The 15,468-nt window shown below is 39.4% G+C and overlaps 1 protein-coding gene across 1 annotated transcript; it reads right to left on the bottom strand.

The window, feature by feature from the left end:
• Nucleotides 1–12,235: 12,235 nt before the first annotated feature.
• Nucleotides 12,236–13,174, bottom strand: LOC101974822 (vomeronasal type-1 receptor 4). The gene has a single exon (XM_021721126.2). The coding sequence runs from the start codon at nucleotides 13,172–13,174 to the stop codon at nucleotides 12,236–12,238; it is 939 nt and encodes a 312-aa protein (XP_021576801.2).
• Nucleotides 13,175–15,468: the final 2,294 nt, after the last annotated feature.

Genomic DNA, 15,468 nt, shown 5'->3' with positions numbered 1-15,468 from the left:
GAATAAAGGGAAGCCTAGGGAAGAGCAGGTAGGTGGGGCTGCCTTCAGGTTGGAATTCCCTGCACTTGGCAGTGGAGACTCATGCACTATCCTTCTTTATGCAGGGGATGGCGTCCAAGAACCTTGGTGCATTCCTGAACCCCCACATCTAGTGACCCCTAACACTGTGTTCCTATACTTGTACACATACACATGATAAAGTTTAGGGTATAAATAAGAGATACTAACATAATAATGGTGGACACGTGTAGTAAAGTTCAACAATTATAATGACAGACACTAATGAAAGTGAAGTAAACATGCTCTGGTCTCTGGGATTTTGAATTTTATTTAAGGTTACCTGGTGTATGGTGAGAATACTCAGAATCTCAGCAAATTTCAAAAACACAACACAGTTCTGCTAGTGCAGGGTCCATGCTGTATAAAGGATCCCCAGAGCTCATTTGTGTCATAATGGAATTATGTGCACTTGGTCAACCTCCGTGTCCCTCACTACCCACGTCTTTTCAACCCTCAATCCGCTTGGATTCTGTGGAGTTCTCTACAGTAGATTCCACAAGAGTGAGGTCATAGGGCACTTGTATTTAAATAAGGTCACCTCTACACTACCCCCAGGTTCATTTATGTCCTGTCAGTGCAGTATTTCCCTATTTAGAAGGCTCCATGGTATACACAGCATTTTCTATACCCCCACATCCCCTGTTGGGCATGTTGGTTGCTTTTCTGTTTGGGCTACTATGAATAGAGCTGCAAGAAACATGAAATTGCAGCTGTCCCTTTGAGATAGGAATTCTTTCCCTTCAGTCACACTCCCAGAGATGAGATTGTTGTGCCATATACACGTTTCATCCTCAATTTTTATAGAGATCTTTGTGTTCCATGGTGGCTCTACCAGTTCACGTAGTCTCCTACAGGGGACGAGGTGCTCTGTTCTCCATGTGTTTCCCAGTTCTTGTTTTCTCACCTTTTGGAATCATTCATTCTAACACTTGTGAGGTAACATCTCTGCATGGCTTTGTATATTTCCCTGATGATTGGAGATTCTGAACATCTTATTATGGATGTCCTTTTTGCATATCTTCTTTAGAATAAATATCTACCAAGGTGTGCTGTCCAATATCTGAAACAGGTAAGTTCTCCTGTGTGTATCATGGTAGACAATGTGACACCTTAAGGTGCATGGCAAAATGGTTACTAGGTTGGACAAATTATCTCTCTCAAAGATTCCCATATATCCCACTATGACAAAAAACAGTTATAATCTACTTATTGGCAAAATAATAACTAAAATATACTACCATCATGCCAGGTATAGTGGTGTCCAGCTGTAATCTCAGGAACATGGGACGCTGAGACAGGGGGATTGCAAGTTGGAGGCCAGCATCTGCAACTCAGCATGGCCCTAAACAACTTAGTAAAAACCTGTCAAAACAGTTTTTAAAAAGGAGTGTGGGTATGTCTCAGTGGTCGAGTCCCACAGTTTAATCACCAGTAACACCACTCCTCAGAAAAAAGAAAAAAAACTAAACTATACTTCCTGAGGTTCTGATCAACTAGTTGCTTGGCTACCTTGTCATGGGGGTAGAGATGCAGAATCAACACACAGACTCTGGGAGCTGGTAAGAGACCTGGCTGGACACCTGCCTCAGGTCATCATCAAGTAGCTCAGTTTGTTTTTTGAATGCATACAATTGTTATAGTGTCCCAGTGGGGCGTGCCCATCAATCATTCACAAGCAAAATAGTATCCATAAACCCATCATCTTATGCCTAATGTAATCACTCTATGAGGATGTTCTAAATATTGCTATCAACAGCAAGGGTCTTTGTCCCTAGGGGAGGGGTTTCTAAGTTAGGAGTTCCATGTCGAAGCTCCTGGCCGTCAGTTTCCTAGCCTGGCAGCTTGGCAACGCTTACCACAAGTGCTAAGGATGTGGTTTTACTAATGACTCACTAAAGCAGAGCATCCCATCCTGTTCCTATCAGGAACAGGCCTTCCTATAAGGTCTGAATGAGTATAGATTCTTCAAGCACTCCGAGCCGCTCATAGCTGCTATCTGTTAGTTGTAAACTGAAAGTTATTCCAACATTTCCTCCCTTTTTATTAAATTTGCTGCTGAAGGAAAACCATGATTAGAGAAGAAAGGAAGAGTTAAAAGCAAAAAAAAGAAGAAAGAATCAAGAAAGAGAAAAACGAGAAAGATGCAGACATGGCCCATTCCTGTAACTGCAATTGTTTCTTGCTGTGGTAAGAGGGCAGCTGTTGATGAATAGATCTCTGTCTGTAACTTGGGTCCTGATCTGAGCTGGACATGGGAGCAAAGCAGCCATGAGGGCAGGAGACCTTTCTCAGAAAGGGTGAAGACTCAAGCCTTTGCACAGGTGGGGGGTGATGTTCTGTGGCTCACCTCTTTTGGCCCCCAAGTTTTCTCCTGATGGCCCCTCTATGGCTGTGCCTGTCTTAGGTTGTTCCTCCCTTGAGGAATCTTACCCATCTTTGACTAAACAGCCATCCTCCCAGGGCCAAACAGGGTGATGTGGAGTGTGCAAGGCATTGCCCTCGAGAGGGCTCTGTCTCCTTGATAGATAATGCCCCCATGGCCTCCACACCAGCATTTACCTTAGGATCAGCTAACTCAGGTTTCTTCTCCATGGAGGGCTCAGCTCTCAGCACTGGGCTGGTGGGGATGTGTTCAGGAAGGAAGGAGAAAGGCCATAGACAGACAAACTGTAATATAGTCACAGAGCTGAGAGACAGACAGATAGATGAAAAAGAGAGCAGTGCTAAGACTCAGGGCATGATCCCCCATAGGAAACTGGCCCTTATCATCCATACAGATGCAGGGGAATCATTATTTTTCTTTTGATTTTCCTTACATGCATGAACTACCATAGCTTGTTTTGTTTCTACTTTGTTGAGCCTTTTTTGGAAACATCTTAAAATAACATATACTAAAAAAAGAAAAACTATGCCAATACCAGTGAGGATCCAATTAGTAGGGTCAATTAAAGCTGATAATTTATCCCATAATTGCTGTAAGATTGAGGATTTAAGAATTAGCTCTGTTGTGAAAAAAAAAAAGAATTAGCTCTGCTCTGGTTTCATTTAGGCTGAGAATCTGAGCATTCAGCATCATAGTGAAATTTCTAAAAGTCATATCCCAAGGTCCCTTAAGTCTATTTGCTAGTTCAAGTCAAGCTTCTGTGACATTTCTTACTGAGACAGGGATTTGACAAACATACAAAAATTGAGGACTGCAGGTACTCTAACATTCAATTGAAGCATATCAATTTTCTCATCAATAAGGTCAATCTGTTGTTGTAACATTAAGATACTTCTTTGCAAGTGCAGGTTTAGTCACTCCTGCATGGTCAGGGCTTTAGTGGAGCACTGCACTACCTTATTAGGGTTTCACCATTTGCTGTGGACTGGGTCAAAGCTACACCAGGAGCCATATCTGCTGCAACTGCAGCAAGGGAGGCAACTACAATGACAGCAGTTAATTCAAAATCTCGCTTAACTCTGGGAATGGAAATATCTTTTATAAAGTGAACCTCTTGAATGGAGGAGTCATCCTCCAATGGAAACCATAACATGGGGGGTGTTCTTATTAGCACTACTGTCTTAACAGAGGAATTCCAACAATTGGACATATGCCCACAGGGTGTCTCCAGAGCTGAGCTCCCTTTAACAAAGAAAACCGAGGCTCCAAATTCTGGGGGGACCAGTCCCTTATGTGAATTCTCCAGGTGAACCAGGGGAAAAGAGGAGGTCATAAGGTGATGCCAAACTTTATGACGATGGGTGTGTGCCTCAACTTGGGGTACCAACGGTATGACAAGTACAAGGAAAAAGGGTAGAGGAGGAAGGTCCTTGCTCACCTTCAAGGAACCAACAGCACACAGTACACAAATGGGGTCTACTACCGGGAATCCTACCTGAAACCTTACCTGAAATCAACAGGATGGCCAGTCCCGAGATGCAAGGGTGCGAGCAGATATGTTGAGGCACCAAATTGTTTTTGTTCTGATCAGCTAGTTGCTTGGCTAACTTGTCACAGGGGTAGAGAGGCAAGACGCAGAATCAACACACAGACTAAAGGAGCTGGTGAGAGAACTGGATGGACACCCACCTCAGGTCATCCTTCAGTAGCTCAGTTTATTTTTGGAATGCATACAATTGTTATAGGGTCCCAGTGGGGCGTGCCCATCAATCATTCACAAGCAAGATAGTATCCATAAGCCCATCATCTTATGCCTAATGTAACCACACTATGAGGATGTTCTAAATATTGCTATCATCAGGAAGGGTCTTTGTCCCTAGGGGAGGGGATTTCTAAGTTAGGAGTTCCATGTCGAAGCTCCTGGCTGTCAGTTTCCTGTACTGACAGCTTGGCAACGCTAACCACAAGTGCTAAGGATTGGTTTCACTAATGGCTCACTAGAGCAGAGCATCCCATCCTGTTTCCATCAGGAACAGGCCTTCCTATCAGGTCTGTATGAGTGTAGTAGATTCTTCAAGCACTCCGAGCTGCTCATAGCTGCTATCTGTTAGCTGTAAACTGAAAGTTATCCTAACATATACTATCATCAATGATAACCTCTTGGACCTTAGATCTTCTGAACTACTCATCTCATATATGTGCCCTTTGGCATGTTTTTACTTACATGTCTGGACAGGTGAACTTTCATACAAATCACGGGTTCTGGGAGCCCTATTTTATCTCTGAGATTTGCTAGTTGTAAGTCTGGACTTCCCCAATGGGCAAGGCCACCTTGTCAGCATCAAAATTGCAAATATCCAAAGAGCTCAATGAAAATATCAGTCTTCACCCACAACACACATATACCAATTGGGAGTAGACTTCCAAAGAAAATAATTAAGAAAACATAAACAGTTTTAGAAAAGTCAAATTCAGTGTCCCAAGAATAAGAAAATATTTCATAGAAAACACACTAGCAATGCACGAAATAACACATTCAATTTTATTAAAATTAAAGATTATTCAAAAGGGACACTTACATACAAGGAGAGACACCCAGATAAAAAGAGTCAGACAAAGACACATAGTAAGACCCAAGGAGAATATATGTGACTTGGCATTTACTATTTTTAATGTTCAGCTGAAATCAATCAATAACAACAAGAGCAGCCATAATATGTAATATTTTCTTTTAAAGTGCATATGAGAAAGGTCAATTTTACAACACCTTAATTACCTTGGACTTCTAATAGAAATCCATGGTATTTTTATGTTGTGGTTAATAAAAGCATTTTGTTCATATTTATAAATAATAAAAACAGGAGGAAGTAGTGGTGTAAAATTCCTACAGGCATTAAACTGTTTGTAAATACATCCTAGGGCTATCTAGGTGTAAACATATGACCAACAAGGGCACCACTGCATGCAGCCCCAGTAGAGATACACACAAGCATCATGACAACATGTTGCAGAACCTACCAGCCAGTGCTGATCTTGACGATCCACACACAAAAACCCTACCAAGTGCTCACCTGTCTCCACTGCTGTGATCAATACCTGTGGGTGGGTACTTTGTATAGAAAAGGAATTAATTCAGCTCACATTTCTTCAGATTGTAGAGCATGGTGCCAGCATCTGCTGAGGTCTGGTGAAGGCCTCAGAACAGAGGGAATCCCAATGTTGGGAGCATGTGCAGAAGAGACCACAGGGTAGGACAGGGAGTGAGAGACAGAGGAGACACCTGCACTTGCTGTAGGACCACTCATTCTCATGGGAGCTAATATACTCCAGGAGATCACCATTTGTCCTTGCATGGGTGACTGCCCCAGGACCCAAGGCCCTTCTCCTTGCCTCCACCAACACACAACTACAGAGACGAGGCTTTCAACTCATAAATTTTTATGGAAATCCAAAAATCATACCCACACCAGGGCACAAGTACATCAAGAAAAGAAATGCTAAAATTAACTCTTTGAAATTCCTGCAGTTGAATTTATTGCCAAAAGCAAGTGGAAATAAAAATTACTTAAAAGTTATGGAATTTTTAATATCAAATACAAAAGGGCTCATACAGAACAGTTTTATTGTGTACAGTACAAAACAGGTGATATGCTCTGTCATATTCTGGTCATATTGGGGAATGGTGTTGGGAGATGCAAGAGGAGTTTTCATAGAAACCAAGGGCCTTGCTTCTTCACAAAGCAAATGCATGCAAGGTGTGTGCTTAGTTTGTGTAATTTTTTTGTTATGGTCTGAGCTTAATCAACATAGATTAGAGATTATAAAGTAAATATCAAAAATATTAATAAGTAGGATAATAGGATTATGAGATAAGTGTTATAAAATAAATAATGTTAAGCTGTTTCTAAGATGTTAAAACTTGTTTTTCAGTACTTCATATGCCCACAAATGTGCTCGAACCCAAGATGTGGTTGTCGGTTTTTGCTCTGCAAATCAGCTTTCTCAGCTGTTGTGCCTGCTCCCTTGCCTGCACCTACCTTTTAAATGATGTACTTTTCTCCCCTTATACACAACTAGGGCTTGATGCTGTTCCTGGCAGAGACAGTTCAGGTCCTGAAGGGGTGCAGTCACCATCTTACTAAATTTTAAAAAAAAACTATCTAATTTGGACTGAGAAGATTTTCTGAGTGAGCAGCAGACAACATTTGGAGATGATAGTGACATCCATTTTCTTGCAGCCAGAAGATCACTCAGTGACACCCAGGAGGCACAGCAAGCTGGAGACCACCTAGGGAAAGGTCCCTGACACGCATTCCTCAGCCCCAGGTACTCTCTCCTTTGGCTCCTGCCAACCCACATATTGCTTTGCTGAGAATTGCCTGTTCTACCCTGGATGGTAGGTCTGGTCTGTATGAATATACACCTGGGGACTCAAGGAAAGCTGGGCAGCACTATTTCCCAAGTTCTGGGCTGTGGTGAGATGTTGCCTACCAGCCCACTGGTTCATTTCTGATCTTCTGTAGGTTAAATCTGTCTCCTTACCTGTTGTGTGTTTTGTTGTCTGCCTTTGTCTGATTATTATAAATCTAAGTCAGTCCATCTCCCATTTGTCCTGTACACCCCTTCAATGTTTCCTGTTCCATTTTCAGGAATTACAGAAAAGGCCTTTGTTTGTTTGGTATACGGGCATGTGTACCTAGGTTTGGTACCAAATTGACATATGAGCTCAAAAATTAAAATTTAAAGATGAATTCAAACACCTTCTGCTCATGTGATTCAAAAAGTTCAATTTAATTTGGGTAAACAAATAAAAATGTGTCTAAGTCAGTGACAGTGTCTGGGAGACCAGTGTTGGAGACTTGGTTCCGAGATGACTTCATGGCTGTGGCATGCGTGGTGACTAGGAAAATTCCTATGCAAAGGTGTAGAATGCCCAGTTGCTATGGCAATGCTCTCCATGGGGAGACTCTGTTGCCAGAGTCTTATCATCTTTGAACTTATTCTCAGGCACACAGCTCCTGGGAGTGAAGGACCTTCCTTGCTAAGATAACCACAATGGTTCACCAGTTGCTCCTGCATCTACCATGAATTAGTAACGTTAGACAATGGACTTTGTTGAGAGCTGCACAGTGCTCCTAACATTGCAGGTTGCAACTGTAGAACATAACTGAGAAAATAGCTGCATACTGTTGCTAACTCTCTAACTTTCATGAATACCAAGAATAAAGCTTGCATAGTTTCTAATCTGATTAATGAGACATACATAATAAAGATTGATGGGTGTCCTTTTTGGATCTGCTTCTCCACCAGAAAGCAGTGCTTTACCAGATCCCAGCTGGTTTACCTCCAAGATCTGCACGTGTGACTATTTATTTCAATCTCCCATTGCCCCTCACCAGAACCTGACAGTTTGGCTGTGCTGGTCGTGGCATCTAAGGTTACTAATCCACAAGCTTCTCTAGGTAGTCAACTGTTAATAAAATGTCTATAACATCTATAAAATGTCTAATATCCATTGTTTCTAAAATTTTTCTTCAACAAAAAAGAAATGCTATTCCATGCACATTGTCTGAGATCTTAATTAAAAAAATAAATCTTAGATTTAACATATGTGAGACTCATCAGAAATGTGTTTGTTAGAGACATCTGATTAATCTACAAAGTTAAAATACTGTTAAATATAACATCAAGTACCCTTAATAATTACTTAAGGTAATATACTTAAGTATTATTAGTGTTTTCATAAATTGGAAAAAAATTTTAAAAACTTTAAAATTACTTTATCACTAAAAACAAGGTTATTAAATGTTAAAAGTCCCAAGAGCTACAATTCTATACCTAAAGAATCTAAAGGTTTCAACTACATTTCAATTAAAGTACCACAAATAACATAAATTATTTCATTTTATTAAAATAGAGTAATTTATTTAAATTCAAAAATTTAAATAAATTAATTAATTTAATTAATTCAGAATATAAACAAAAAGAGGGGTCAACACATTAAAAACATAAAAGGATATATATATATATATATAATATTTCTAGGGAAAATATCTTAAGATGAGAAAATTATAATACATCTAAGTGAACAACAAGAAGGTCTAGGTAAGTAATAAATGGTGTATATGAATAAAGAGTATACTTTAAAAGGTTGGTGAGTATTTCAGTTGGTTATATATATGTAACACAAATACTTTATGCTATTCAAGTTTTTCCCCCTAAGGTCAAATACTAATTTACTTGTACAAACCAGAATTTAATCTGTTAAAATGACAAGGATTCCTTAAAACATTAATTAACTCCTAACGTTGTGTTAAATTTTATTTCCTAGAACAAACGGTCTTAAGAAATCAAGGTTTTTATGACTCTGATTAAATGGAAACTGTTAATTTTAAGTATTGGTCTATATTACAGGGTCTAGGTTTTTCTTTAAAAGTTAAACAATTACATTGCAGTTTTTACTCTTCTTTATATAATGTGTTCATATCTTCTAGGAATACAAATCTTTAAAGTAAAAGTTTTAAAAAAAACATTTTATCAAGCCTGGTGTTCTTGAACCTTGTAAAGTTCTTTGCAATGGTAATTTTAGACTTATATAGATAAAAAATTTTATTGGGGATTTATTTAAAGGTATTTCTAAATATAATGAGAGCCTCGTGTATTATTGTAAAACATTTTACCACTTTTACACACACAAACACACACACACACACACACACACAAACACACACACCACACACACATTACCAGCTTCAAAACTGAAACACTTTACCTAAGACTCGTGAAGAGCACCATCTTACCTTAACTAAGACTCTCCCTCCCACCTTACTACATGTTAAAATTCCTCCAAAGTAGGCCAGACTTCAGCTCATTTAATGTTATGAACAAAGATTGATTTTTATTGTAAAGATTATTGTGATCTCAAACAGGGTATATAATATATAACTCAGCCAAGGTTCAAAATTATGTGCAAACAGAATATGTTTTTAGTCTTGTTAATTTAGAGTTTTTCCTTGTATACTTTACTGCTATTATTGCCTTAGAACAACCTAAGTTGATTTAAAGCATTAAGCCATCATCTACAGAGTAAATAGAGGAGTCAGTGTGCAAGCTGCAGAAAGAGGAAGGTCATTAGAAGGAGACACCCTGATGCTTCCAAGGGAAGCCACATGGTCAATGGGAACTTAATCCATCCTCACACAGATGGTGCTAGCAAAGCTAAGAGTCTGCTCACAAGTTCCCCCAGTGTGACTCCCAAGGGGAACTCAGCTGACTTTTAACAACTGGTAGAACCAAGGTCCAGTTGACCATGTTGATCTTAAACACCTAGCAAAAACAGTTAAAACCAGGAAACTACAAATCCTGGACATTTACTGGAGTTTAAGATACACATTTATGTTAGAGCCTGCCCCCTCCAAATAAATAAGATTAAAAAAACTGGACAAATTAAAAGTTCTTAGTCAGTTTAAGGCCTTCAGAACTCTAAACTCCTACACAGGTATTCTCTATCCCTAAGAAACAAAGATAAAGGGACTTCAGTAAGTTCAAAGGACATGCCAATTAAAAGATATTTTATAAAAGTCAGATGACATTAAGTAACGTAACTAACAGTTGTGTTTACATTCCTGATAACTCTGACAATATTAGAGGTTTACATTCCCAAACAAAGGCCTTATTAGTCTTTATGAGGCCTTCTTATGGGGACACCTTCTCAGTTCTTGCTCTTGCTGAAGAAAAATATTAATTTCGACATGTTATAAATGATGCGTCATTTATTTTATATTAATCTCATTTCAAGACTCCTGTCTTTTAGTTTCCCTAATAAAACCACCAATCCCCACATGACTTTACAACCTGTTCTTCATGAGCCAGACTTTCATCATGGACCCCTTTGACCAACCCAATTTCTAAAAAGGGACTCCAAATGGCTTGCCCCGCTGCACATCACCCCCTCTCAGCTTGAAACAGCAAGAGCTGTTGTTGCCCTTTTTATAAAAGTAAGAAATCCCTAAAATTAGAAGAGAAAAATACAATCAATGTAAATAGGGAATAGGAACAAGTCACAAAATGGAGGCTAATTTGGGTCCAATAATTGTTATAAGTTCTGAGCTGCTAAAACAACCTTTGAAAATCTTAAGCAGACACATAGACTTACACAATTAAAACTGTCAGCCAACAAATATAAAACTTCTCTCAATTCCTTGGCAGAAATAATGGTACAAAATAGAAGAGAACAAAACCTTCTGGTTCTGAAACAAGGTGGTCTGTGTAAGACCTTAGGAGAAATGTGTTGTTTCCATACTAACCACTCCTGGGAAATAAGAGAAAACTTGTCACTGGTTCAAAAAAGATTAAACAAACAAACAAAAAGACTAAAATAATTATATCAAAATTTGTTTTATTGGTCTCCATGGTTCACCACTTTCTTATTGGCCATAGCGAGATCTTTGCTGTTAATACTCCTAGGATTCTTAATCAGACCATGTATTCTAAACTGTCTGATTTACTATATAAAACAACAGATACTATCTATAAAGTTACTGGTTTTAAGGGCTAATTATGTCCCAACATATACAGAGGAATCAATGATTTGATTATGTCCCCGAAAAACAGTGGGGAATGCTATGGTCTGAATTTAATTAATATTGATTAGAGATTATAAATTATAGCTTATAAAATATTAATAAGTAGGACAATAGGATTATAAGATAAGTGTTATAAAAGAAATAATGTTAAGAATTTTCTAAGATGCTAAAAATTATTTTTCTGTACTTTATATGCTGACAAATGTGCTCAAACCCAGGATGTGGTTGTCTGTTTTTGCTCAACTAAATGCTTCCTCAGCCCTTGTGTCCTGCTCCATGGCCTGCACCTACCCCTCTAGGGTGTGGTTATTTCCTCTTATAAACTCCACACAACTTGGACCCCGTGACTTTCCTGGAAGAGACAATTCAGGTCCTTCCTGCAGGGGAACAGTTACCAGCTGACTAAATAAAACTCTTGAATTTGGACAAAATTCCGGCTGAAAGTGTTTTCTGAGCAATCAACCCACAACAGTTGAGCATCACTTGCCAGACTTGTCCATTAGAGTAGTGTTAACATATATATGTACAAATTCACTTATAACAAAACATGTTATTACCCCAGTGTTTTCTGTTGTCAGCATGGCCAGTGTCTTAAGGAAATTCGTATAATAATTAGCTTTCGAAAAGAAGAAAAGTGCACAATGAAATTAACACAGCAACAACCAACAAAGGAAATTCGATATAACCTATGTCATAAAGAGGACATTAGTATATCACTGCTTCCCCTTATGTTCAACAATGTGTAAAATATACAAGTCTAATTTCACTGGATACAAATGAATATTGTTTGACAGAGTTTGCTTTGGTATTTTCCTCAAGAGATATAGCTGAGATAAATATAAAAGTAATAAATAAAAAAGAGTCCATATGTTTTAATAACTTAATCAACCAGAATATCAGGAAAATAATCAAAAAGTATATTATGTGAAAGTATTTACCATTGCTTTGAATAGTACTATTTTAAATCAGAAACTTCCATTTGCTACCTATAATTTTCCAGAACTGTTGCTTGATGGCTATAAACACAACCCAACTACATGCATGCACACATGCTCGTGTATGTAAATACACACGTATACACATTCAACGCACATATATACAAGTGTTTATATATAAACCACCACTCCCAAGTGATAGCACTGTATATTACTGTTTTTATAACTTCATGGGTAAGAACAAAAAAACTAAATGTGCAAAATCTTACAAGTTACATGTTTCCCATGATATCACGGGTTCCACTCCTCTGTATCCAGATAAAGCAGAGCCCAGATACACTGTAGCCTCGGCTCATGAGCAGAAAGGGGCTGGCAGCTGGGAAACACCCAGCAATAATAAAAGCTGCATTTACTACAAACCAACTAGGAGTGTACATAGCACTCATACAAACCTGAAAGATGCAAGAAAGTGTGTAAAAGTTGACAAAGGTGCTCACCAGGAGGAGGATGGTTTTGGTGGCTCTGGACTCAGGGGAGCACCTTAAGGAGCTGGTCTTATGGACATGATGCATTCTCTGCTTGTGCCTGTGCAGGACAAGTACCATGGAGCTGCTGGCCCAAAGCATGAGCCCCAAGCACATAGCATCAGGGAAGGTTAGCAATGCCGTGTACAGTGAGTATGCAGTTGGGTCATGACGGATGCTAGAACAGTACCCATAGTCTTTTACATTGGTGATGGTTTTGTTCCCTTTTTTTGCAGTCATGTACATAAAATTTATAACATTTAGAAGGAGGGATAAGACCCAGCTCAGGTATATGCAGGAAATGATGTACCTGGGAGCTTTCATTTTAAGCTCAACCCACCTGGTGTTCCCAGAACTAATCTTAATGGCCTGAGAGATGCTCAGGAGGCATGTGCTCCACATGGACACATTCCTGCCCACCTTGTGAAGAGCAAACAGCAGCTTGCAATCAATATCACTGGTGAAATCTTTCATTCCAAAGGCTGCCATTGTCTGGGGAACTCCTCTACACAGGAGAGCTAATGAGTTGGCCACAATCAAGTGCTGAAGAATCAAATCTGTGTGTCTTACCCTGCACCCAGTGAAGTAAAGGACCAGGTAATGGAGGAAAAGAGAGGAATTGCCCAGAACTCCAACCACAGTCTGTGCCAGGAAGATGATTCCTACAGCCACATCACTGGCTGTCATCCTGCCAGTTCCCTGCATTTGAAGCCAGAGGGACCTGCAGAGGAACAGGAGGCCTGGGCTGCACATGTCCCATCTGCAGTGACTTATCATTGCCCACTCTACAGAGTTCCCACTGTGAAAATTTAAATTTCTATTGTGACTAGAAGGTTTAATGAGTCTTCTATGACTAATTAAGGCATGAAGTGTGTGTAAATCCCTGCTGTGCAGGCAGCACATCGTGATTCTTGAAACTTTACACCATGAGCCAGGTGCTGAGATGACTTTCCATGAGGACCAGGAGAACTTGGGCACATGAGGTGAAGTCTCTGTCCAAATCCCTACTCTGATGAGGTGCAGAGAGAGGCCTCGAAACTGCCTGAGTGTTTATAGGGAGGATAGGGGAACCACCAATTGTCCCTAAAGCCAGTGAGTGGGGTTTTTCTATCAATTCTGCTCATATTTACTTCTGCTTTTTTACAATCCTCTTATCTTCTAAATGAGTGCTATTTTTATAACTTTCCATTTGCTTCTAAAGATTTATTCTACATGCAATATCAATTATGAGGGATCATTTAGGTATTATAATAACTGCAGATGCACTGAGGGAGTTATAGCACTACAGGAACCTGTCCCATGGTGAGTTACCTGCAATGATGGAGGACTGGCTCCTCATCAGCACAGATACGCCACGACTCACTTGGTCACGTGTTACGAACAAAGTGCAATGATACATATCACAGAAATGGTTCCACAATCATAGGCCAAGTCCTCATCTTCGGAACATGAAGAATGAACATAGACTAAATGAGAGGAGAGCATAAAAATATTTACTCATTGCAGAGGATACATATGTGGGTTCAGTAATACCAATGTTAAGTAAAACTATTTCAAAAAAGTAAGATTTGTGTGGTTAGCTCCTACTATTGATACAGTAGGAGCCAACCACACAAACTGGCACTAGAGGGCATGAAAACTTGTGCATTTAAAATTCAAACAGCAGGATTTTTTAAGTCATTTGAATGCACATTTTTAACAGATGTTATTGATTAGAGAAATTTTAGGTTTACCAGAATAAAACAAATAAATAAATTTTCTATTTTCCCCCTGCACACTCACGCCTGCTCCACTATCAAATTCCTAGAGCAGATGGTGGATTTTTTACAACCAGGCAAATATTTTTAAAAGGAAGACAAGAAACCTGTAATGATTATGTCCACTACATAAATGCTTCTTACTAATTTAAAAAGGAAGTAGCCTCACCATAATCAAAGTCTATTGAAGGTTTCAGACTGTTACAAGTAGTGTCTCCATTGTCTGCACCAGGCCCAGAGCTAGAGAATACTTTCTGCTCAAGCATCACCATTCACATCACTTTCTATAAAGGACTAGAGGATTCCTAAAATTATTCCTACTGTATATACAAAACATGTAGGTATTACAAGTCCAACTATAAGATTGATTCATAATCAGCACAGAATTCCTCTAAAGGAAACTGAAGAGCTGATTAGTTTTAAAACTACCTGCAGTGCACATTAAAAACCACATTCTTTTTTTCATTTGGACTGAGATATCGCTATCACTATCAGTGAGCTTTACATTTATTTATTCAGGAGCATCAGAGATTGAGGCTGAGGTTGCCACCCCTTTTATCTCCACTGTCTTGAGCCCATTCTTCAGCACTTCATCTACTTCCTGTATGGCTCTGGAAATCTATGGGGCTCAATCCAGCATCCCCTTTTCTGATGTGAACACTTACCCACGATCTTGAAATGGGTCTTCCCTCATGGATGCCACTCTTAGACTGAAATTGGATCACTCACCAGGTTCTTTCTCTTTGACAGAATGTAATCTTAGTGCAGAGGCCTCTGTGACCAGGACATGTGCTGCAGGGAAGCAGGTAGCTCTTAAGGTATGAGTCTGTGACTCTGTGACCTCACCTCCCCATGGACCTGCAGCAATCACTGTGTCTGTGGCAGCAATGTGCATGCGGGTTGGGGAGCTGAGGACACTGCTGAAAACTTTCTCCCCAAGTGACACGTAGCAAAAACAATTACAAAGTTTCTTGCTAGAACCTCCCAAGGGGATACTAGAGTGTTCAGAGAGGCTTTAATGTATCCTTGGTCCCTGGAGGAAGGCAGGGTGTCACCTGGAATTTTGTCATGGAATAGCCTGGCAGTGAGCTATGCATGACCCATTGTATTCCTTGCTTTCTTCAGAAGTTTTCTACCCCAAATCAGGTTACTTCCTCTTTTTTATTTCCCAGAGTGGCATAATTATTTAAGGTACTAAAATGGAAATGGAATGAGATAAAACAA

Source organism: Ictidomys tridecemlineatus, chromosome 15 (genome assembly GCF_052094955.1).
Source record: "Ictidomys tridecemlineatus isolate mIctTri1 chromosome 15, mIctTri1.hap1, whole genome shotgun sequence".
NCBI lineage: Eukaryota > Metazoa > Chordata > Mammalia > Rodentia > Sciuridae > Ictidomys > Ictidomys tridecemlineatus.
This window is presented reverse-complemented; position numbering and strand designations above follow the sequence as displayed.

Coding starts and splice junctions, on each gene's coding strand:
- LOC101974822 (XM_021721126.2), bottom strand. CDS start 13,174: ATGACAGCCAGTGATGTGGCTGTAGGAATCATCTTCCTGGCACAGACT.